Genomic DNA, 25,557 nt, shown 5'->3' on the forward strand with positions numbered 1-25,557 from the left:
ACTACATAAAAACCTTTAGTTAATTTCAAAAACTTGTAACTTTTTATTTAAACAGTGGGCGCGTTTTGTTGGTTTGTTGTTTCATTTTGTCATTTTGTAGAATATATACAAAAAATACCAATGCTTAAGACATACACCTAATAATAGTTAAGTATTTTCACACATATATATGTGTAGATCTGTATATATATAGTTAGGGATCTGCCAATTCTTCGATTTGTACAATTAGATTTACACATAGTTGTTTGCAGTTTTGCTGGAAGAAGAACCTCTAGGGTTTTGGGCTTTAGGTTGATATTTACAGCTAGACTTTAGACATAGTTATGCTTTCTTCAGCTTTCTTCTGGTTTCTACAGATTTCTTCTGGTTTCTTCAGCTTTCTTCTGGTTTCTTCATACTCTCCTCTCAGCCCTGGCTTAGGATGCTTGGTGGTTTAAGTTGGCTGATTTTCAGTAGTTAAAGTTCCTCCGCCTTGACGGCCACTTCTTTTGGGGGAAATAGCTTAGAGGCCAGCGTCTTCTTGAGCTCCTGGATGGGCTGCGAGTCCTCCTCCTCGGGACAAGGCATGGGCGTGGGCTCCTCCGCCTGCGAGGAGGTGGGCGAGGAACACGAACTGGCTGCCGATGTTGCCGTTGACTGACGAGGCTCCTGCTCCCGCTCTTGATCCCTCTCCTGATCCCTCTCCTGCTCATGCTCTTGATCCCTTTCCCGCTCCTGCTGTTGCTGCTGCGTGACCTTGCCCATGAAGCTGCGTATCTCCTCGAAGTAAGACTCCTCGGAGGGATTCTCACAGAAGCGGCGTATGCAATGCATCCGCTCGCTCACCCCGGACAGAGCGCTCAGCGACACCGCATCCGACTCGTGCTTCTTGAGATGCCTGTCCAGGTTCGTCTGCTGGCCAAAGCAGCGCTCACAGATCTCGCATTTGAAGGGCCGCTCCTTGTTGTGGATATTTCGGACATGGCGCTGCAGATTGGAGGAGATGCTGAAGGAACGTTCGCAGTATTTGCACTTGTAGGGCTGCTCGCCGGTGTGAGTCCTCAAATGCCGCGTGAGATTGGCGGAGCGGGGGAACACCTTGCCACAAAACTTGCACGTATACCGATCCTTGTTACGCTGCGGCAGATTTGGGTTTGTGGTTCCAGAAGCTCCTCCTCCTGGAGCGGCACTAGCTCTGGCCTTGTTTTTCCTTCGCGTCTGATAGTCCTGCAGCTGGGGATGCTGCTGGGTTAGCTTCGGGTTGGGATGCGGCAGCTCTACCTGCACCTGCAGCAGCTGCTCAGTGGGTGGTGGCCAGGTGAGTTCACACTTCTTTAGCGGATGCCGAAAGGGAAAGTCCGGACCGGTGGGACTCGAACTGGCACCCGTGGAAGCTCCTGTTCCCGGACTGGTCACCCCGGCGAACACGTTGCGGTATTGCAGCGGCAGATTCTTGGTCATGGCCTCCAGCAGCGTGGGATGAACGGCGGGTAGCGAGGCGGGTCCTGTAATTAGATGGAAAATAAAACAAGAAATAGGTAAATAATATAATTTAATCCTCTATTTTCTTCACACCCACCTGGTCCTGTTGCTGGCACAACCGAAGGAACTACAGCCGGCACCACTGGCGGTGCTCCCTCGCGCAGCGCCCTCAGCATTTTCCGGCTCATATCGAAGCCCAGATCGGCCAGCGAGGCGGCTATATGGTTGTTGTTCAGCTCCTTGAGCTCCTTCTCCTTGAACACAATCAGGTTACTGTTCTCATCCTCCAGCGGACCCGTTGGCTCTGTCTTCCTTTTGTGTGCCAATCGCAGGTCCAGCGGCTGGTCAAAGCTGCTCCTTCGCTTGCCCTTGGCATGGTGGCTTAGCTGGTGGTGATGATGATGGTGATTGTGGGAGTGATGATGCTGTTGATGATGCAGCTGGCTGGAGAGCCTGCCCCCCGCCGCCGCCGCTGTCGTCGTGGGCGAGGACGAAGACGACGAGGATGAGGAGGAGGTGGTGGCCGCCAGCGAGGAGGCCAGCTCATAAGGTACGTGTGATATATACGATGTGGGCACTAATCCTAAGGCAGGGTATACGCAGCCCTGTTTCGGGCTAGGAAGCATCTTTCTTGGTGAGTGGTCTTTCTCTCTCATAACTCTCATTAAGTCGCTCACGTGGCCGCAACCGGGTTGTGTTGTTCCTCAGATTTTTCCTTGTTCTCTCAATCGATTGGTTGAGTGATTGATTGATTGATTGGTGGATTGATTGGCGGCTTGACTGAGTACTCTGGCTCAAGGGTTTTAAGTTTGTAGGGATTTTGGGTCTGGTAATGACAACGAAGTTACTGATTCGAGGATAGACTTCACTTTAAGGTTGTTATGTACCTGAAAAAAGTAAGAAAATACAAGTTTAGAGTTTAATTTAAATAGTAAAATATTATTTTAGGTTGTTTTTATGCTTAAAAAGTGTTTTATTAATTCTAAAAAATTATTTATAGGTCAATAAGAGGTAGTACCTTAGACCTATTGGCAAAGAAAATCGTTTAAGTCAAGTTCAAATTATAAATTTTAAACATTTATAAAAATTTCATAAAAAGAAAAGTAGTATTTCCGAACCTCTAATTCTTGTAACTATTTCTTAGTTAAACTTGGGTTTTTCTGGTACTAAAATAAACATACTTTCAAGACCTCCCAAGTGCGTTGGGAGCTCCTCTAAATCAACATATTTTCCCTCCAATTCCACACCCATTCAGACTTTGGCCAAATAAAACCCAATTCTTGGGGTACGTCACAGGGTTCAACGCTTTTGGCAGCTGTGCCAAATCGGTCTATATAGTATAGCGTATGGATTCTATATGGAACTTCCCATCTACGTCATACTGGGCCTGTCCGCATACCAAACTAATAATAGTGCCAACCCAAAAGAACATCTTTTTTTGGATAATTTTTCTGTTTTACTTCTGTTTTTTTTCCTCTTTGTGGTTCTTTTAGCGCAATGCCAAAAGCCACCGAAATGTTTAAACAATTGTTCTATTGTCTGTTGTTTTAGGGTGGAAAAATACTTGGAGGAGACCACTGACAAGAGCCCCCAAAGAAACAAAAGCGACACAAGAAAAAGAAGTCATGAAAATTAACAAAAAAATGCTTAACGGTATCTAGAGTGACGATTATGTAAGACAAACAGACGGCCAGACAAACATCTAAGTACACACACATTAGGAGAGGGGTTGGTGTGGGGTGTGTGTGGGGGGGGGGGGGGAGTATGGTTACGGTAGCACCTCATGTGGAGGTCGTCCAAGCTTCACTTAAAGGTGCGTGCAAGGCAAATGGAAAATGCGTGGGTTTCACAAAAAAAAAGGCTTGAGGAGGGGAAGCTTACACTGGGAGAATAAAATAGTAAGAAGCATTAAAATTAATTTTCTTTCGGATGAATTTTCTAATTTTTTTTTTTTTTTTTTTTTTTTAAATAAATAAATAAATTATTTAAAATAAAAATAGTAATGGAATTAGTGTAGCCTCATAAAAGGTGTCAAAATATATCGACAATTCTATACTTTATCGTTATTTTCATGTGAAAATCGATATATAAATCGATAATTTAACGTTGTGATATACATATTTGTGATAAATAGATTTTCTTTTTGATGTATTAAGCTGTTATATTTGAATTTAAATATAAAAATAAATAAAATAAATATGTTTGTTCTTAAATTAGGCTTTTTTATTTACTTAAATTATTAGTTTATCTACAAAACACCTTAAAATATTTTAAAATTTTCTTTTTCTAATTTTCTTTACAACTTTTCCTTGCAGTGCATTAACCCAAACCCAACTCTTGGCAGATGGCACGTTAAGAAGAGACCTTAAAGCGTTTCCCGCCTCCTCCGCCAAGCCATGTGAACCGAGTTGCATATTTGCCAACTGCAAGAGAACAGCAACAACAAGAGGAACAGCAACAGCAACAACAAAAACAACAACAACAAACAACCAAAGAACTTGGCTTAAACAGACAACCTGCATTCAGGTGGGCGCGTTGATCTATGGAGCTCTGTTCTCCTATCTAGAACAGAATTTTTCATGAGACATTTTCGTGGGTTGTCTGGCTGTCGTCGCTGATGTTGCTTTATATTATTTTGTTGTTATTTTTCTGCATCATTTAGCGATCTTCTGGCGACAACAAATTGCCTTTTGTTGTTGGCTTTTGGCCAAAAAAAAAAATAAAGTTAATTAGCCGCATTTGCTGGCTTTGTTTGTTGTTGTCTGCGGTGTTTATGGGGTTTGAAAATTATTGTTACTGAATTGTAATTAGATTGCCAGAATGGTTGAGAAAGATTGCTGCATTTTTTTAGGGCCACAAACAGGTGGTTTTTTCATTTTAATGGTTTTTCTAATGGGTTAAATGTGTGAAATATGTTAATAAGATAAGATATTTGTGGGTTAAATGGGGGTTTCTTCTTTGAAGAGTGAAAGATTCTTCCTAAAATTTATAAAACCCGCCTTCTTTTTTGACATAATTCCCCAATAATTACATAAATTCTCTCTCAATAAAAATGGCACACCTGCTTTTATTTTGTATTTGGTTTCATCACAGCTCCCACAGGTTTTGTTTACATAATAATTTTTGCAAATATTTATGATTATTTAATAACAACAAAGCGAAGCGTATTAGCCATTCGAAATGTAAAATATTTGCCTAGCTGGTTCAATATATTGATGACAAGTTTATTGACACTGATGCCACGGTATTAACAAAAGGGGAAACAGGTGAAAAATATATAGAGTAAAAAAACATAAAAACAAAAAAAGAAGAGGCCTAATTCGAGTGATGTTTCAGGTGCAATCATTTTTATAATTTGTTGACAATTAAGGCCTCGCCTGCGAAAGCCAAAAAAGTAATATATATAAAAACCAATTAAAGAGTAACAAAGTTTTAGCGGCGACAACAACGAGAGCAATGAAGCAAACAGCAAACAGTTCAAGAAACGGACGGTGAAGGTACGGCACACCGCAGATACAGATTCGGGCTGAGAGCTCTGCGGATGCACAGCCAGCAGATACAGATACAGATGCAGATACAAGTTGCGGCGTCGCATGTTGCAAAGAAAAGTGAAATCAAAGTTGTAAAACCGCGAAAAACGCAGTCAGGCAGACAGGCAGAGGCAAAGAGACGCGCGGATGCGATGGCGACGATGGAAAAGCAACGCCACTGCCGCTCCAGATTGGCAAAAGTGTCCAGCGAAGGAGACGTCGTCGTCGTTGGACGTTGACAATGTTGCCACTCTGCGGGGAGATTGCAACTGTAACTGTAACTGCACTGGGGGGAAAATTGGGAAGTAAAACGGTCTTAAAACTTGTAAATTTTAGAACCTCTTAATTTATTCGTATAAGTTTTGGGGTTTTTGGGCTTAAAACCAAGCCTAAAAAAATTAAAATTCATAGAAAATATTTTTTATTATATTTTTTTCGATTTTAATTATGATATTTCAAGGATTTTGGGTTTAAAAAATTCATAGGAAATGTTGCCACACTTTAATTATTTTTTAAAATATTAAAAATACATGTTTTATTATATAGAAAACTTTTAAAAATATAAACTGTAAATGCACCTGCACTGGGAGGAAAATTTTTGGAATTAAAATGGTCTGAATACTTATACATTTTTATTTTCTAATTTATTTAGTAAGTTCAATGTTTTTTGAACTTTAAAGCACGCCTAAAAAAATTAAAAATTCAATGAAAATATTTTCTCCGATTTTAATGATATAATTTTAAGGATTTTGGGTTTTTAAAACGAAAATATAAACCCTTAAAAATTAATATAAATTTTTGAAACACTTTAGTTAGATTTTAAAATGTTAAAAATATATGTTTTATTTTATTTTTATAATATTTTCTTTAAACTAAAAAATATTGCTATTAAGAAAAACCTTTAATACACCAAATCTTTTTAACATTTTTCAGTTTTTACTATATAATTCCTTCCAGTGTGTGGCGTAACTGTAACTGAAGCATAGTTATATAGAGCTGGAATCGGGAAAAGTGGCCTCCCCCCGAAATTAACTTTGTCATTTTTCTGGCGATAAAACACCGTCATCATCATCAGCAGCTGCTCAGGCGGCGGCAGCAGCATCATGATTATTAAATGCTGGCCGCATAATTATTGCCATAATCATGACAATCATTCGACGCAGTCGCGCTTCAGCAGCACCAAAAGCAAGAGCCAAGTCAAAAGCACAAGCAAAAGGCTAAAAGCAAAAGCATAATCAAGCGCAACTAAACCACAACTAAAGCCAAGACTGAGACCTGGCTAAAAAGGAAAACCGAAGCCGGGGCGACACACAATGAAAAACGAGAGTAAAATCTCCAAAGCGAGCCGCTCACTGAAATGGAAAATTAAACCTTGTTACATCAGTTGCAGCAGCAGCAGCAACTTTGCAGCAATATTTGCAGCAGGATCGTCTCAAACACACACACACAGCACACACACTCTCCTCTAATGGCAACCTGATACCAAAAGCGTCACAACAAACTTCCAGCGACAAACCAACAAACAAAAATAAAGAAAATCCAAAAAGAAAAACCAATGAAAAGAAAAACCAATAAAAACAAACGTGCAAAAAAAAGACCCACACGCACAGGCAATAAAATAAATGCGAAATGCTTGAGATAGAAGAGATTAATACCCCAAGATCATTCACAAGATCAGGCTGGGGAATTTAATTTGCCAGTGAATTTTCCTCTTCTCGAGGATTTTCAGCGATTTTCCAGCGGTATACCAAAAATGTTGATGCTTGTTGCGATAACATAAACCAAAAATAAAGATTAGATTATGGCTTTATTTGGGGGCATGGTTAGGGGAAAAATGTCTTTCAATGATTTTAAGTGCTCAAGAGGGTTTATTTATTAACTAAATTAAAAATAAAATTATAAGATATATTAGAAAATATTTAATAAATATTTAAATCTTAGAATAAATGATAGAAAAGTTAATAAATGCTAATTTACATTGTTTGGAATTGATAATTTACAGCTAATTCTTTAATAATCAAAACAAAAATATGTAATTAAATATTTTAAAATATTATTAATTATATAAACTCTAAATAAATTGTCATAAATATCATGTGATCATAAATGAAAAAGATGTCTTTCTTTTAAATTATGGAAAATAAATTTAAATTATTATTATTATTATTTTAATTATTTCTCAAAAATTTTAATTACTTTTAAAAATGATTTCCCTAATTTAATTATTAAAAAATTCTTTTACTTTCAAGCCTCTTAAAAATCGTATTATATTAATTATCTCAACAGCCCACCTTCCTTAATTTTTCCCTGTTAGCTTTTTGCAGATTTTATTCACCTGCAAAAAACTATGTGCATAAAATCCCCTTTTGCCTCAAATCTGCTCTCTAAACCCAACTATAAATGATGGCCTGTCAGGAACAGTATTCCTCAAACGTAAAACGTTGAAACCGAAAGATGTCCGAGTTGGCCAAGGAAAACTCATCAACGAGAGCAACTGGTGAAGCGGCAGCAGCAGCAGCAGCAACTCCTGCAGCAGCAACATGCAAGAGCCACCAACTGCAGATGTGTCCACCAGTGCAGAGAGAAAAATAAAGGCAATAAACTTTAATATATAAAATATATTTATAAAAAAAATAATATTTTATTCATTAAATATTTTTCTTTAAAATTAATATTATTATATGAAAGGTTCATTAATTATTTTTCTTACAAAATTAATATTTATAGGAGGCTAAAATATAAGACAAAACTAACTAAATAATTTCAAAGTTTAATTTTATATTCTCACATAAAAAATATTTATAAAAATAAATTTTAATAAATATAATATATTATTATATTAAATAAATATTAAAAGGATAAAAATGTGTTTTGCTGAATATTTAATATAAAATTAAAAATTTATTTTCCTAAAACAAATTAACCTTATTAAAAAATAAATTTAAAAAATTGTAAAATTAAAAAAATAAAATATTTAATATATTTCAATTATTTATATTACTTTAATCTACATTTTCCTTTACAAATTAGGTGCCTCATTTTAATAACGATTAAAATAATATATTTTTCTTAAATATAATTAAAAATTTTTTTTTAAAATATGTTCTAATGTTAATTTATCATTTTTATAAGTTAGAATATAACTTTAGTTATAAAAAAATAAAAACTTAATTTTGTTTCGCTTGCTGTGACTGCGTTTTTTGGGGACGTTTCAGATGACGACTCTTGCGATAATGTTGATGATGCTGCTGGAGATGGAGCTGGAAGCTGGGAGCTGCTCCAAGTTACAGCTTCCAGGGGACCCTCGTCCAGTGCAATCTGTACCACTTTTTCCCCCTGGCCGGACAGCACAACAAGTGCAGCAGCAGTTGCAACAGAGCAAGCACACACATCTCCTCGGGAATCACGTCTTGCAGAGCAGAGCAGACCCTGGTTGTCGTTACATATCTGGTTGTCTAGATTGGCTGTGCAACTGCTTCGCTTCGTCGTCGTCGTCAGGTGAAATAAAAAGTGAGAGTGACATCGGAAATTGTTTCAATTTTCCAAACGAAACCAACAAGCTGGCAGATAGCTAAAAGTTGCCGCAATTGCCATCGTCATCTCTCGCAGCCGGTCGTTGGTCCGCTTGGTCTGCTGAATGAATGTCGAAAAGTGTATCGAAAACAATTTTTCTACGTACCAGCAAGTGCTTTCCCAATGCTCAACAAAAAAATAAAGTAAAAACTAAGAAAAACTAAAAACATAGACCAGTTGGCTGCCTCGCCGCTGGCTGCCTCAGTGCATCCTGTTGTTTGTTATAGTTTGGCTTGTTTTATTTCTTACTTTATCTTTATATAACTAGCACACGGAGCAGCACAGCACACCACAGCACAGCACACACATGCCTTCGTCCCAGCATCCCAACCAGTTCAACTCCGCGCACTCCTGGCTAAATACTCAGCCTAAATATCTCGAGGTTTCCTCTTATTTGAGGTGCAAATTTTGGTTGGCTTTCTGAAGACTTAAACTAGTTTATGTCCCTCTCATTTGTAAATGACCGATCCGACGGACGGACACTCCATAAATTAGTAGCTGGCTTTTATAGCCAGCGTTTTGGGCAAATGTTTGGAATGCATGAAATACAGCTCAATTGAATATCGAAGGTAGGTGCCAGTTAAGCGCGCAGAGATCGATAATTATCGGAGACTCTGAGAAAGATTTATGACCATCTTTTGGTTGAGTTAAATATTAGCCTTAGGCCAGGTTTTTAGATAAAGTTTAACCTGCTAAAATTATATTTTTTAAAAGGAAAACTAAGGAAAACACTTTTTACAATTAGTAAACAAATGTATTTAACATTATATTGAATACAAAATAAAATAAATTGTTATTAAAATAAATTTGGAATTTAGATAAAGTTTTAAATTATGCCAATTAAATTTAAATTTAAATTTTTAATTTAAAACTGTTTTAAAATGCCTATTATTAAGTCAAAGGTGGCTTACAAATTATTTAAAGTCCTTAAAGTTGCTTAAACTTATTGCTTTAGTACAAGTAATGAATAACCTTTTAATAATATTAACTTTTAAGCTAAAATATGCCTAAAAATCGCTTTAGGTTTCTTTATACATATATATATTTAATGTAAGAATTATTGTATTTCTGCTCTTAATTATTTTTTAACTAACGAAGATGGATATAAATGGAGGTTTAAGTAAAACTTGGTTATCATATTTGATTTGATTTTATTTATTTTATATTTTTTATGATACATTTAATATACTACTTTAATTAGTTAAGTTGTATTTTTAGGCTTTAACTAACTTAAAACTCTTTAAAATATTTTCTTAATCTTATATTCCCTAATTTCCCTTGCCTAAACTCTCTAATGATGCCTCCTCAACTAATTGAAAGTCAACAAAAAAATCCAAAAAATAACAGCAAACTGAAAACTCCTTTTCTTGGCCAGATGTGCATCCGTATATCAGGCCAAGCCGCCCCAGACATCCACCCACCCAAAAGCCAGATCCAATGATCCCAAGCTGGACAATCCACCAGCCAACGTCCCTCGTCCAATCGTCCGAAATACCGAAAAGAGTGAATGGCGAAATTTGTGTGTTTTGAAAGTGCGCTCCCCCTCCAAACATATATGACCAGGCTAAACGGGGCCCAGAAAATAAATAAAATAAAGACCAAATACAAACACTCAGCCAGCCGACGAGTATTCAAATATTTAATTGAAAGAGCAAGGCAGAGAGTCCACAAATCAGGCAAAATAAAATTAAATTAAAAGAGAAAAAATTGGGGAAAATAAACTACTCCATTTGATTGCCTAAACGTTTTCAACAGCTCAGCATTTTTAAAGCAATTAATTAGATTTTTATTTCTTCATTTCGGTGCCAAAGTGATGCCATTGGATTTCGATTTATTACCACACACACTCGAAATGATACAATTATTTATGCCCCAACGGAGGAGCAGCCTGTCCAGATCCAGTCAAGCTTGTTCTAGTTGAAAGCGAACTCCTCCTCGGCTCTTATTTCTATTTATTTTTATTTATTTTTGTCACATATAGACGCTAATAAAACCAGGGGAGAAAGAAGTAAAAATAAGTAAGAAAAAGAAAAATATATATATAAGAAAAAAAAAACTGAAAAGAAACCATATCAACATTCACATCATAAGTAAACCAGTTTGCACCTGAGAGAGGAAGAAGAAAGTTGTCTTGGCCATTTTAGTGTGTTTTTTGCACTCAAGACTCTTTTTTTTTACAACTCTATGTGGATATTGCAATTTAAACCTATATATATGTGAGCTGGATGCCCAAGGAGCCCACAACCGATCCTCCGGCGGGCGTTGGAACAATGGAGACCCCAGAAAAAAAAAAAGGAAACCTAACTGTAACATGGCAGCTACCATCGCTATTTTAGTTTTTTATTATTTTTATTTTTTGGTCATAAGCATGAAATATTGCGCACATCCAAAGTGTCCACATGTCGGAGCGATCCGCTGCAGGCCTAATTATATTGCCGCCGATCCAAGTGCTGGAGAGCCCAGCCGATCCGTGGCGAACCTCCTCCAACCTATCATTGCCTGACACATGCTACCGTTCAAACACGTGCGCCCCGACACAAGACAACAAACAATCCACTGCAAACACCAACAAACATGAACCCCAAACAGGCAACACAACAACAATAACAAAATAAAACAACAAAAAAACAGTAGCCAGGCCAGGAGAATAATAATGGTAGATTCCGCTTTATAAAAAAAGGCACGAATTTGGTATACCCTAGACGGAAACAGAGGAAAATAATAAAGGGGAAGTGGTATTTATGCTTTTGGGAATGTTTATCGAAAGAGAATCTAGGATATACCTTATCAAAAAAATTATCGGATTTACATAATATTATATTGAAAATATAGTAAGCTTTGATATATAACTATTTTTTATATAAAAAAATATTGCACTTATTGTTGAAATAAGGATATTACCAAAATATTATTGAAATTGCATTTATGCTTTTAGAAATGTTTGTCGAAAGAGAAACTCTGATATAATTTATTGAACAAATTATCGCACATAATAATTTATTTCAAATGTAATAAGCTTTGATATTTAACAAATTGTATTATTAAAAAATATCGAAATTAAGGTTTAATTAGGGATATTATAAAAAATAAACGCAATATATTATTTTTAAGTTATTTGTCTATTTTTGAGATTATAAAAGACCTATATATCTAACAGAACATAGCTCTATCATACATACAATAGCTAAAATTTCCTTATGATCCTACCATACCTCCTCCTTGTTATCTCGCCATGTGTGCAGATCCCAGTTATAAGACAAATCTTCGTTGGTCACCGTAATCATTATCATACCATCTTAATATGCATACGAGCATCCATTCCATGGCACTCCACACCACTCTCTCCAAGGAAGTGTATCATCAGTAGCCACAGCATCACAGCCCCCTCTAACAACAGTACCAATCAAAGAGCAAATACCGATCTGGCTTTGGCTCTGGCTATTGCTCTGGCCTAAAGTGAAAGTGCTCCAATTGCCGATGCCAGCCACCGTTCGGTAAGACTGAGACTGAGACCGGGACTGAGGACTGGGGACTGAGACTGGACCCCGGGCTGCATCCGCGGATGCGGCCAAGTGCTTTGACTCCTCCTCGAATTTTCAGTTAGGCTGGCACACACTTGCTGACAAGTTGTTTGTGTCCAGGCTGCCAGCAGCTGCACCCTCCAAAGCCCCCCAAGCTTAAACCATGCCACCCAACTAAACCATTCATCCATCCATCTCATCACCCAAGCCCAGTCTGATTTTACACCGAAAGAAAATCGTTGTGAATTAGGAATAAATAAGCAAATAAGCAGAACAGATCAAGCCTTACAAAAATGTCCTAATTATAAACCCTTTTTCAGAAGCAAGGTCACATTGCTGTGTCCTTGTTTATAATTTTCCTTGCTTAAATTTTTAATTTTTCTCAATATTATTTCTTTATTAAAACTACAATATTTTTCTCCCAGTGCCTCGCACATTGCGGAATAATTGGCGTGACTGGAAGCTTCAAGTGCGCCGCTATTAGCTTGGCTGGCAATCACAATTGACGGCTCCAGTGTTGGTCAATTGCCCGAAGAGGCTGAGCTTCAAGATTTCTGCTCGTGTGCAAAATGGGATTTCCTTCCGGTCGCCAAGAAAAAACAAAACAAAAAACTAAAAGAGAAAAAAACCAAACGGAGATTGGTGTTTAATTGGTGAGTGTGGAGACTGAGGTGTGCAAGATGCAAATTGCATAAATCAGGCGGCATTAAGCTTTAATGGCTGGAAAGGTTTCTGATGGAAAATTAAGTGATTTGGAGGATTCCCCTCATGGCAGAACGTTTTTTTGTAATTTAATTCAATCAAGTCATTTCCTTGAGTTGGCAAAAAGTAGTTTAAGCTTTAAAGAAAGAGGTGTTAATATAAGTAGAGATACTAGAAAAGTACAGAGATTTTTTCTTTGTTTTTTCTTTTTTTTTTATAATTTGGTTTTCTTTAATTTTTGGAATAACAAAAAAATATGTAAATAAATCAAACCGTTTATTTGAATTAAAATTAACAGAACAGAACTTACAGAACTCATTTTTATACCCTTGCAGGGTATTATAATTTTAGTCAAAAGTGTGTTACATAGTGAAGGGTTCATTTCTGACCCTATCAATCATATATATTTTTGATCAGCCCAAAAAGCGAAGTCGATCTAGCCATGTTTAGGAGAAAACAAATTTAAAAATTTTTTTTAATTTTTGACGTCCTAAAATTGTTGAAGTTGTCAAATAAAAATTGGAAAAATTTCAATTTTTTTAAATTTGAAATTTAGTATGCAGTTTTGTTACCCTAGAAAAAACTAGCACAGAAAAGCTTTCCGAATTGAATTTGATGATTTTTTGGCTTAGATATGATTTTTTTTTATAAAAAAAAATTACTATTTAAAATATAAAAATATTCATTTAAAGAGTGTGAATATTTTAGATCTTCTTGAGGTGTTTTATGATTTTATTCAGCGAAGGAGTCGTTTCCGACCACATAAATCATATATATTCTTGATCAGCACAAAGAGCGGAGTCGATCTAGCCATGTTTAGAAGAAAAACATTTTTCCTAATTTTATTTTGTATTTTTGAGGTCTTAAAATGGTTCAATTGTCACAGAAAAAAGTAGCGAAAATTGTAATATCTTAAAATGTGAAATTTAGTAAACAGATTTGTTTATCTGGAAAAAACTAGCACAGAAAAACTTTCCGAATTGAATTTGATGCTTTTTTGGCTTAGTTATGATTATTTTTATACAAAAATTACCATTTTAAATATATAAAAATATTCATTTAAAGACAGTGAATATTTAAGATCTTCTTGAGGGGTTTTTATGATTTTAGTCGGTGAAGGAGTCGTTTCCGACCCTATAAATCATATATATTCTTGATCAGCACAAAAAGCTGAGTCGATCTAGCCATGTTTAGAAGAAAAACATTTTTCTTAATTTTTTTTTGTATTTTTGAGGTCTTAAAATGGTTCAATTATCACAGAAAAAATTAGCAAAAATTGTAATATCTTAAAATGTGAAATTAAGTAAGCAGATTTGTTTAGCTGGAAAAAACTAGCACAGAAAAACCTTCCGAAGTGAATTTGATGCTTTTTTGGCTTAGATATTACTTTTTTTATATACAAAATTACCATTTAAAATATATAAAAATATTCATTTAAAGACAGTGAATATTTAAGATCTTCTTGAGGGGATTTTATGATTTTAGACAGCGAAGGAGTCGTTTCCGACCACATAAATCATATATATTCTTGATCAGCATTAACAGGCTCTTCTTTCTAGCTTTGTTCGGAAGAAATTTCTTTTTTAGCCATTTTTGCAAAAAAATGTAAGGGGTTACATTATTAAAATTGCAAAAATTGCCTAAAATTTTTATTTTTTTTTAAATTAGTAGTAATAACAAGTTATATTAATTGTATTAAATTTTAAAAGCAACTAAAAATTCTGAAAAATGCATTTCAAATTCACTACTTTAATAATTATATATATTTTTATTAAATTTTACACTCGTTCCATTTTTTTCTCCCCACTTTTCATCACTCCCTATCAATATATCAGTACAAATCGCTGCCGGAAACCACATATCTTTGCCGAAAACCACCTCTAAATCGTTTAAAATTTGCTCAAGGGCCCTGCAAATCAGGCTTTAATTCCAGCAACTCATCATCCGCTAAAAACTAAGACTAAAACCAACCGGCACAAGTCCGAGAAACCGCAAACGAGGCACTTTCATGTCAACCCACAATTCAAACCGCACACAAGAGAGAAAAAAAAGCCCAAAGACCAAGCGAATTCTTCCGAAATTGCCCACAAACTAGCCCACTTAGGAACTGACAATGGAACCACACATCATCTCTTTTTGGCCAATATCTAGAGCAGGTCCAAGAAGCTGGCAGGGAGGCTATATCTATATGGTAGTATGTACACCTGCTCTCTGTGCCGAATGGTTCCCATATATCATCGTCCGCTAAACAATATGCCAAAAGCTAAATGCGATACAATTATCAAAGGCCGAGATACATTTTTTCTGCCATTATTTCTGTCTATTTTTTTTTTTACGTCTCGAAAAATGCGAATTTTCACACACACATGCGATGGGGAGAGGAGGCTGGGGGAGGATGGGGAGATTTAAGATTCAATGCGATGTGATTACATATTATGTGTAGTTGTTGTTTTGTCTGCCGCGTTTTATGGTCCAAGGTTAAATGCTTTGAAAATGAAGCTGAAAAGGCAAGAAAAAAAAAAGAGCCGGGAAAAAGAGAAGAGACAGAAGACAGAGGAGTGACTTTTTGGTGACTTTTGTCTGGGATTTTTGGTTTATTTTTTGGTTTTTCTTTTATTTTTTCTTGTATTTTTCTTGTTGTAATCTTTTTGGAGGGTGGCTCATTTGATTTGCAGTGAATATTAAAGCAATTTGTGGGATTATTTCCTATTGTAATCAACGGTTGTGTTTACTCATCAGCTGCTGCGTCTCCCCAAAAATTTGTAATTATTTTCAGTGTTGTTTTATTTTGTTTTCTTTTTTTGGTCAACTCATTTTCAAGTACAAGTTACGCTTCTTTTGGACTTGAATTTTATTTTGTCACTCAGCCAACAGGCATGAAAATTGGCCTCAATTTGGATCTCAAAAATGAAGTATTCATAATTTCATTTAAAGAATTTCTTTGGTTAAAAGAACAGATTTTATATATCTAAAATATACCCTACCGTACACCTCTTTTTTTTTCTCTTTTTTATTATTATTGTTAAGCCAGAGACCCGACCCCACCACAATTAATTAAAGCTCTCATTGCATTCAAGGTTATCTTTGGAAGCTCTTTTGGTTTTCTGTTGTTGTTTAGTTAGGTTAATTTACAGCTTTAAATTAGTGTAGTTTACTTTCAAAACACTTTACTTTTGCTTTCAAAATATATATATATATATATACACGCGTTGCTGGCTAGGGTGTGGGGTGATCATTAAGTTGTTTAAGTAGATTTTTCTAAGCCGCGCTTAAGGCTGGCTCGTACTATTATTATTTTATGGCCAAGAGAAAGAGAAGTTGCAGAAGCAGAAGCTGGGATAGCAATCGATGATTGCCGGTTTTTGGGCTCCAATGGCGAAAGGTGTGGCCACAAGCATTTAGAATGTGATTTAAATTGATGATCTGATCTCATCAGGTGGCTCCCAAAAGGGAGGGGTACGCGTAATGCGGCAAGTAATTGGTTAATCAGGAAATCTAGTCTGCAGAATTACACATCATTTTGGTGAGTTTTAAGGTGATTTTAATTCTATGATCGGTTAGATATTTTATTTCGATGTTTTCTAGGGGAATGAAGGCATTTTTGATTCTTAGCATATCTACATATATTTAAAAAATCAAATTTATATTTCCAGTGCATCAACAAACTTAAAATAAGAGAGCGGCAGAGAACCAACTAACAAGAGAGGACACACATAACGGTGATTCTCATTGCGAAGGACAAGTAAAGATGGAGGAGGCTAAAGAAAGGAGGAGAGCTGAGATCTACATACCTATGTACATATGTGTGCGTAAGCATATAAGAGAGCACATTAACAAGAGAGGACACACGTAACGGTGATTCTCATTGCGAAGGACAGGGAAAGATGGAGGAGGCTGAAGAAAGGATGCAGAGCCGTAGCTATCCCGTTTTGCAGGGGTCACATATTTTGGATTAAATTTAAATTTTTTTAATTTTTATGTTTTAATTCGCCGTACTTTATAGTTTTTCCTGCGCTTTCCACTTTTATTTTTTAAATCGAGTTGCATATATAAAGCTACTGTAACATTCTCCAAATTTATATCTTTCATCAACTACCTAACCACTTAGCAAAGATTGGTAATTTTTCTTACCATTTCTAACGCTCTATTATTTCACTTAAATATTAAGCATAAATCACTCAAAATTCCATCCACTTTGATTAGCTAATTTACTTGGCAATCATTTCCTCGACCAGCTGCATTTTGAACGGTTCAAACTCGATAGTTCACTATCTCTCGCCCCTATCCATACATTATATAGATGTATATATCTATAGATGCAAGTACTAATAGCATATCTGGGGCTATTTAGCATTTTGCGATCCATTTAAGCCTCGGCCGACTGCCGACTGTCGCTCCAATTAAAATACAACTCATCTCCTGGGCCGCATTTGCAAATTGTTGCATTGCAAATTGCGGCTTACATAAAGTCAGGGGGCGAGGAGTCTATATAAAAGTCTGTTATTGAGATGTCTACGGTCTGGGATTGGGATCTTTGCATCTTTGGATTTTGCTCTGTCTTTTTAAAAGTGGCCATGCAGAGGAAGAAAGATGGGATTTCTTGGCTTGATTATCGGTAATTAAAATTTAAAGTAAGGTTTGTAGTTATTATATTAATAATGATGCATTGAGGAAAGGGGTTACTTATAAGACATTAAATTTAATTTAATTTATTCATATAATATTATATGAATAAAACACAGAATGGTGTATAATACCAATTTAAATGCATTGGGAATCGATTTTACTAATAACTAAATTAAATCAATAACAAATCTTGTTGACATCATAAAAATTAAATAATTTCAGGAAAGTACAGAAACATATAATATAATTATACAAAAAAAATAAAATATTACTTTTAATTAGATCGAAATTTTTGATTTGATTGGTCCAGTAGATTTAGCTAATAATCAAGAATACAAAATAACTAAATTCCTTAAATTAAATTTCTCTAAGAAGAGCTTTCTGTTGTCCTTCTCCTTCCGCTAATGTCTCTTCAAATTTCGCTCTTTGAATGCCGCTCTCTTAAATTTGCCCTCTTATGTTTCTATCTTCTTCTTTTCGTCTCCTGCGATCCTCGAAATTCCAATATGGCGGTCGCTGAAAAAATCTCGAGTCCTGCGGACGTGTTTCTTGCGCTCTTGTGTTTTTATTGAAAATCAAAGTGTTAATTAAGTTAAATATGCAAACTTTTGTCTAATTATGGCAAACGATTAAACATTCAGAGTGTGTGTGCTGTCCTTTGTTTAATTTTCAAGAAGAAAACGGAAAATGTGCAAAAAAGCTCACAGATACATGCATACATATGTATTTGTAATGTGCCTTAAGTCCAGCATTGGGAATTCTTTAATATATTCGATATTTTGTGTGTTTTTATAAGAAAAACAAGCATTTATGTATGTTCGTACATATAATGAAGAAGCAACAACAAAGAGCCAAACGGTGACGCCTGTTTCAGTTACGCCAGTTGCCACATTCCTTCCAATAGGATGCCTTTACTCCGAAGTAAGAATGTCCGTGGAAAGCGAAATGAAGTGAAGTGCGCGAGTTCTGAATTTCGGTGTTTTATTTTCTTGTCTTTTTTTTATATTTTTTTGTGTGTGGAAAGTCTAAAATTATGTGTATTTATTGCAAAAAATTAAGATATATGTATGTACATATGTACATATATATTCCCGAGTGTTTATTTTATTTATTTTTTGTTTTGTGTATCTAAAAGCCAAAGAAAGGAAAAGTGTATTAATTCATGCAAGTAAAACAGCAAAAAAATGTGCCCTGCCAAAATCAAAAGAATCAAGACCAAAAAGGGCAAAAGGATGACCAATCGCATGCAAAGAAAACGAACAGAAGGTGAGTGAAAGAAAAAACTTAAAAAGAAGAGAGAGAGCGGGAGAGGCAATTATATTTTGTTATCTATGTATGTGTGCGTGTGCAAATAAGAGAGCAAGGATAGAGTGAAGCTACATAAATGTGATTCTCTTTGCGAAGGACAGGGACAGGTAAAGAAGGAAGGCAGAAGAAAGGATAAGAGAGAAAGGGCGACTTTGGATTTTGGCAAACAAAAGAAAATCTATGAACTTGAAATTATTTTAAACTTGAATTATTGAAAATTAATTTTTGAAATAGGTAAGCTTTTTTTTTTCGCTGTGCCTTTACTTTGTAGCTTTTCCTGCGCTTTTTATTTTTATTTCCTAATCGATTTGCGTATTTCGGGCAGCGGTAATTGCTCGACGAACTTTCATATGACGGGGGGCCTTCCCCCCACCCTGTCCGCACTATTTTCCAACCGATTTGAATGTGGATTAAGTGTATTCGAAGCCAAAGAGTTTGTGTATAGCCCAAAGTGATTTGTTTTTCAGATTGCCGCGGCGGCACTGCGGTTATCGAAGTCATCGTCGTCGTCGTCCGAGTTTGAAATTGAAAAATACACACACACTTGGTAGAAGAGCGGGGGGGAAAGGGGGACCTGTGTGTTGGCCAACTAAATCAGCGCACATTCCGAGGGGCAGCAGCGGCAGAGGCAGCGGCAAAATGTGTAACGCAATCAAAGCCATCGCTTCCGGTTTAAGGCGCAATTAACTGCCTTGGATTACGCTCCTCTTGCCACTGCAATTGTCGGCTAGATCGGGCTTTTATTTTTTTTTTTCCAGTTCCAGTTCCCGACCCGACTTCTCTATATATAGCGTCATGGTCATCATTTCGCAGATTATCTGTGGAAACATTTCATTTCACTCGATTTCGTTACATTTACTTCCTTTCCAGTTTCAACATTTTCTGCTCGCTGCTCTCTTAATTTTTAATTGGCACTTATAGGGCCGTAAACAAATTTCTTTTGCCGAAGCAACGATCAAATGTCATAATTTCTTCTCGCCAAACTCATACTTTGAATTTATTTGAAAGTTTTTCACGGTCTTTAACAATGAGCTTTTGCGACCGGAGGCGACTTATGGTAATTTATTTGGCGTTTTCTCGATTATAATAAGATGGGAACAAATTTGCACTTCCTACTGGAAGAAGGTCTCTGTAATGATGGTGTTAACGGGGGTAACAAGACAATTGGAAAAGTGGGAATCTGATTAACCCATAATAAAGATTTTTATTTGAGCTCATTGCATTAATTTTTAGAGATTTTCTAAGATTTCTTTGTGTTATTTATGGGAATATTTATTAGCTTTATAGATTCAACATAAATATTTGCCCTTTTTAAAATGTTCTGACAGATTTTAGAGCTTATGAAAATATATAACTTAACTTTTTTCAATATTTATTTACCTGTATATGATTTTATGTACAATAAATGTCTTAAACCCTTTCAAGCTTCCTAAATATGGCTAATAAGTAGCAAAACAAGTGAATGTTAACAACATTTAGCCGAAAAGTATTTTAATTATATTTCTTCAGGGTATTTTAACAGAGATGTTCTGTGTTAAATGATTTATATTTCCCACCAAACCTCCAGCAACATTAGCTAATAGAGGAAATAAATGAATGGATCTCATCACACCATCTAAATTGGACCTCGCCTCTTTGAGAACTTCATTGAACTGTCCGAAGTACATTCGATTCGTCACTTCTTCGCTTAATGATCTCCCTCTAGAGAAGGGGTCTCTCTGGAGGAATAGGGACTGGCAACCTGTCTGGGCTTTTTGGCCACTCACTAACCTCGAAAAAAAAAAAAAACGTTTAATTAATGATCTCAACTCGGTTTACCTGTGCTGGCTCGGGCGCTTCTTTTACGCCCATCTGCGACCAACCAAAAAAACAACCATCAACTTCTATTTAAAATTAAATTAACCTGCTTAATTTGCCCCCACCCCTGGCGAAGAGACGCGCCCAAAACATTCACTCCAAAAAAATACAAAGAAAAAACTGAGGGAAAAAAGAAGAAATCGAAAGGCGCTACTAATCGCGTTAATGCCTATAGACTCGATGTATCTGCATCTGGCGGATACATTCGGACACTCGAGCGATTGCCCTGCATTTAACGCACAAAAACGCTCTTGTTTTATTTTATTTTAATTTTTTTTTTCTCGGGGATTATCATTATCACCGCTGCTGCTACCCTTTCACCCTTCACCCGTTCCGATTCCGATTTGGATTCGATTTTGATCGCTCAATTAGCGTAAAAGTAACATGTCAAAGCTATTAATCACTTTCTAAGCCTCCGAAAAAGAGATACATTCCATATTTTAGGCGTAGCCCAGGCCCTCAAAAAATAATATAATATTATATAATTTATTTTTTCTTTTGATTGCCAAATTAAAAAGCCTGTTGCTAACTGTGTGTGTGTGTGTGTGTGGACAACTCTATTTCGCTATCGAAATCGCTGCGTCATTACTCGAACTTCAATTTCATTCATTCATCAATTACAATACAAGAAAAATACAGTTTGGAGCGGTGGAAGCCTTGAATCTTTCGAATACGTGTCTCTGTATCTCTCGTCGCTCTGCGGCTCGCAGACTAAAGAAAAAGATACATTAAAACTCAAATTCATCTCTCAGTTTTTGTTGGTGGCTAAATAAATGTTCCCCAGTTGACATTAAGTCTAATATTTGTTGATCCTGTGATGGTGCTTATTGTAATCAATTAAATTAAGTTGTACTTAGTCTTCATTAGAGTTTTGCGAATTCATTTATTATTTTATGAGTGTTGATTGCAGGCTAAGTGGTGTTTATGGTACTTTGGATTTTGTAATATGTATTTTAGAATGGGTTTTATTTGCGTTGAATTTATTTTATTGTAATCCTGTTTAGGGGTAGGGATGTATAAATATGTCCTATATTTTATATCCACCTTAATAGCGTGCTTAATATTATATCGGAAATATTGTATACCTATTTATATCGAATTTTTAAGAATCTAAATAGGCTTTTCCTTTTTACAATTATGATGTAAAATTGATTTGATTTTCTTTTTTAATAAAACCTGTTTATAGACTTTTATTAAGGTGCTTAAATATTTATAAAATTGAGAAGTATTATTTAATTTGAATAATATATTAATTGCCTTTTTGAGATCATTTCCAAGTTTAGCATTTATAAAATTCCCTTAAACTTAATTTATGCCTCTAAATTTTCTTGTTACAGATATTACATATATTTTAATAGTTGTACGTATTGTTTTTTTTAGATTACGTACATAAATTAAATTTATGTTATATTTAGATTGATATTTATCTTTATATCACCCATATTAACCCCTTACACAGACCATTTTATCTTTTTAATATCTTTCCATATAATAACCCTTTTCTTTATGACTTCGATATATTTCCCCCATTTACTTTACATCTGAAAATAATTAATTTAAAGTATCTTTTCCATACTTACATGCTTGGATTTTCCGATCGCTTTGGTAGCATCAATTTGCCAGCCTCTTCTAGTTTATTGAGCAGCTTTGCTCTAATTGCACAACTAGTTGTTGTTGTTGTTGCAGCCACTAGTGTTGTTGTTTCTATAGTTGTTGTTGGTATAAAATCCGCACGGATATCCGCTGGCCGCTGGCAGGAAGAAATCACCATTTGAGCACCGTTTGGCTATTTTTTCCTATTTTTTTTTTTCTTTTCTACGGATGTTGATAACTCGTCTCGGCATTGGCTGTACAATATTATGGATTTGATCTTCTGGCGGCTATCGTTATTGCTGCTGCTTCAGGTATTATTTGTTGTTGTACAGCGCAAGTCATCCTGTGCGATCGAGGCAAAGATATATAGCATATATTATATATAGCCAGGAGAGCCGACGGCGCGTGGGAATACGTAGTTGTGGTTTCAGCAAAGCATTTAATCAATTTTAACAAATTTTGACTTGGGTTTAGGATTATAAAGGATTTTAAATCAAGTTTTTATGAATTTTCCAGGCGATAATTAAATTTTTATAAAATTGTTTGAATAGAATTGTACGTATCCAAAATGTAAGGTTGTTTTTGTGTTTTATACGTTTATTTAATAATTTATTTAGGTTTTTGCTTTAATGGTATAGGTTGTTTAGGAGCTTTAGTTATAGGTATTTTGTAGGGAAGTAAACACTTTGAGATGTATTTGTATTATTTTAAATTATAAATCGAACTTTATACACTTTTTACACTTGGTCTGATTTATGATACAAGTCGTGCGGGAAATTACGTTTATTTTTATAATTATAATATATATTTCTCTATTTAATTGGCTTTAATTGACGATGTGTTCTCCGCTGGAGTTGACATCGATCCGGTCGATCTGTCGTCGTTTCAGCTTCCTCTCTAGTCGCGGATTATAATCTTTTCAGTTTTATAATTTCATTATCGGGAGAGACTGTCTGTTTAATGTCTGACCATAATCATCGACCTGTACACATATCTCGTAGTCGTAGTCTCACAGTTTCCGTGCTGTCACAATTTGCATTAATTGCCTCTAAGCAGGTAGTTATCATTGATTTAGCACCGATCTGGGGTAGATATAGGCCATAGATATGCATTCTATATATGGGTGTGTGTGTTTTTTTTTTTTTTTAGTATCACATTATCTTCGGGGCGTAGTCCATTAAGAATATAATTTACTGTTGAAATTCCTTAGTGTTTTCCTCAGTAATTTGTGATTCGATTTTTGTAATAATTTATGGTCTATATAGGAAGAGTGTTGGGAGTTGAAAAGTTAGGAATTACATTTCGTGGTTGGATTTTCTTTATAAAATCTTGAATTTACACTTTTTGATTTTTGATTTCACAAGATACCGATTGATCCTTCGGCACTTCACTTCCAACGGTAACGGCAACGCTTTACCGTTATCACCACCATCGCGTTACGTTGCTTTTTCGACGTTTACGTTACGTGTTGTTGTGTGTGGATTGTATATGAGAGGGGAGAATCGCGCTCACGTTACGTGCTGCAGTTTTTCCGACAAAGCGACAACACACGACCAATAGCTTTGAGACCGTCTCGCGGACTGATGATAGGCCCCAGTCGCAGAGCCGCAGCTTCAGTTTTCGATTTCCTAATAACAAAAAGAAAAAAAAAAACGGCTCAAAGAAGAAAAAACTAAACGCAAAATAGACGACGGAGCGACGTCTTCGGCGAGTGTATGGGTGCTCTGAATGAATACACAAACGATCGCCGATCTCCTCCAGTGATGATGACTCCACACGAAACTCGAGATCCACACCGGGGCAGCGCAGTCGGCTTAGGCAGCGACTGAGGCAGCGACAGCGACAGAGACTGACGCTGCGGCTGAGCTCCAGCCTAGCGATGCAATAAATCGAAGCTAATACACTTCTTTCTTAATGTAGAGCGATACACACACACACACACTCACGGACAGACGGCAGCACGAACGCCCAGACGGGTTTCGAACGGTAAATGAGGGGCCGAGCGCCGAGCGGCGATCCACGATCCACGACCACGACCACGACGATGCATATGCATCCTGCCTAGCGCGTTTTACTCAATGAAAATTCCAAGACAGCTCGCTGCATCCGAAAACTGGGTGGAGATCTTCCGCCCCAAAACGAGTGCCGAGCCGAAGCCCCAGCTGCGCCAGCCGAAGTCTGTTGCCCCACGAAGGCGGGCACACGAGCTCCAAAGCCCCAAGCCCGATCTCCGACTCGTTCCACTTGAGTTCCACACTCGCCGCGATACGGGATCGAAAAAGTAAGCGTGAAGCAGTCGCCACTGGAAGCCCCAACGGTCAATAGGCGGATGGGTATTCCAGTAATTAGACTGGGGCTTAGGGAAAGGGAGGAAACACAGAGTGAGAGGGTGCACTGAGAGCAAAAAGGGATTAATTTTAGATACTGGAATTAGTTTATTTTATGAAGGAAATTATCTGGAAATTCATTTGGGGGCGAAGTAGGAAGATTATTAAATATTGGGTATATCTGATTGGCTTTTCAACGATATTAAATTACTATACCGAATATTAAATTGTTTATCAAAATTGTAAAACTGTCTGATCCTTACATGGTATTAACTCAAGATCATATTGAAATATCCTTTTTCTAACCCCAAAGTTCAATGAAAACCCACACATTTCTCAGTGTGGCATCTCTTTCCATTTGGGGGGGAAATGGGAAAGTTCAACGGGTTCTTTCACTGATCACAGATTAACATACGGTCAGAGAAGGGTCTCCGGTGTTGAGCTTGTGTGTCCTACTTGGCACGAGACTGGGATCGGGCATTTTCAATGTCCATGTCCATGTTCAAGACCATGTCATGTGCCTTCTTCTTGGCCACTTCACACAGCTGCAGCAGCCACTGCAGCAGCCCCTGCAACATCAGCAGCAGCAGCCTAGCTCTTGATGTTTGCTGCGGTGCCTTGGTGCCCCGATGTTGCTGTTGCACGAAATCGATCAAATCAAAAATGACTTTGTGAAGTGACTAACTGCCTAACTGCCAGCTGCCGTTGCTAGTTGCAAGTTGCAAGTTGCTGATGTTGCAGCAACAGCAGCGGCAGCAGCAGCAGCAGCAGCAATTGCTGTCTAACAGTAGCTTGGCTGCTTTGATTTTTTGGCGCAAGTCCAGGTCCAAGACTGAGTCGGCGACCGCGACCAAGTCCAAGTCCATGGACATACAACACTTCAAAATGAAAGCACATTCCCTTGTAGAAATTGTACCGTTAGAGGCACAGGTACAGCGCACCCCATGCACATCAGGTCGTCTGCACAGCAAAGAAAAAATTATACCAAAAGATGCCACGGATAAGAGATGGTCAGTTGCTGATTTTTGCTATATTTTTCTATAGTTTTTTTTAGAGCTT

At 36.5% G+C, this 25,557-nt stretch overlaps 1 protein-coding gene across 1 annotated transcript; it reads right to left on the reverse strand.

The window, feature by feature from the left end:
* Positions 1-63: 63 nt before the first annotated feature.
* On the reverse strand, positions 64-22,538 carry LOC108079688 (PR domain zinc finger protein 13). Its single transcript, XM_017174094.3, has 3 exons — positions 22,159-22,538; positions 1,559-2,348; positions 64-1,484 (listed from the first exon to the last, which is right to left on the reverse strand). The coding sequence occupies exons 2-3, from the start codon at positions 2,124-2,126 to the stop codon at positions 457-459; spliced, it is 1,596 nt and encodes a 531-aa protein (XP_017029583.1). The 5' UTR covers positions 2,127-2,348; positions 22,159-22,538; the 3' UTR covers positions 64-456.
* Between the last annotated feature and the right edge of the window lie 3,019 nt (positions 22,539-25,557).

This window comes from Drosophila kikkawai, chromosome 2L (genome assembly GCF_030179895.1).
Source record: "Drosophila kikkawai strain 14028-0561.14 chromosome 2L, DkikHiC1v2, whole genome shotgun sequence".
NCBI lineage: Eukaryota > Metazoa > Arthropoda > Insecta > Diptera > Drosophilidae > Drosophila > Drosophila kikkawai.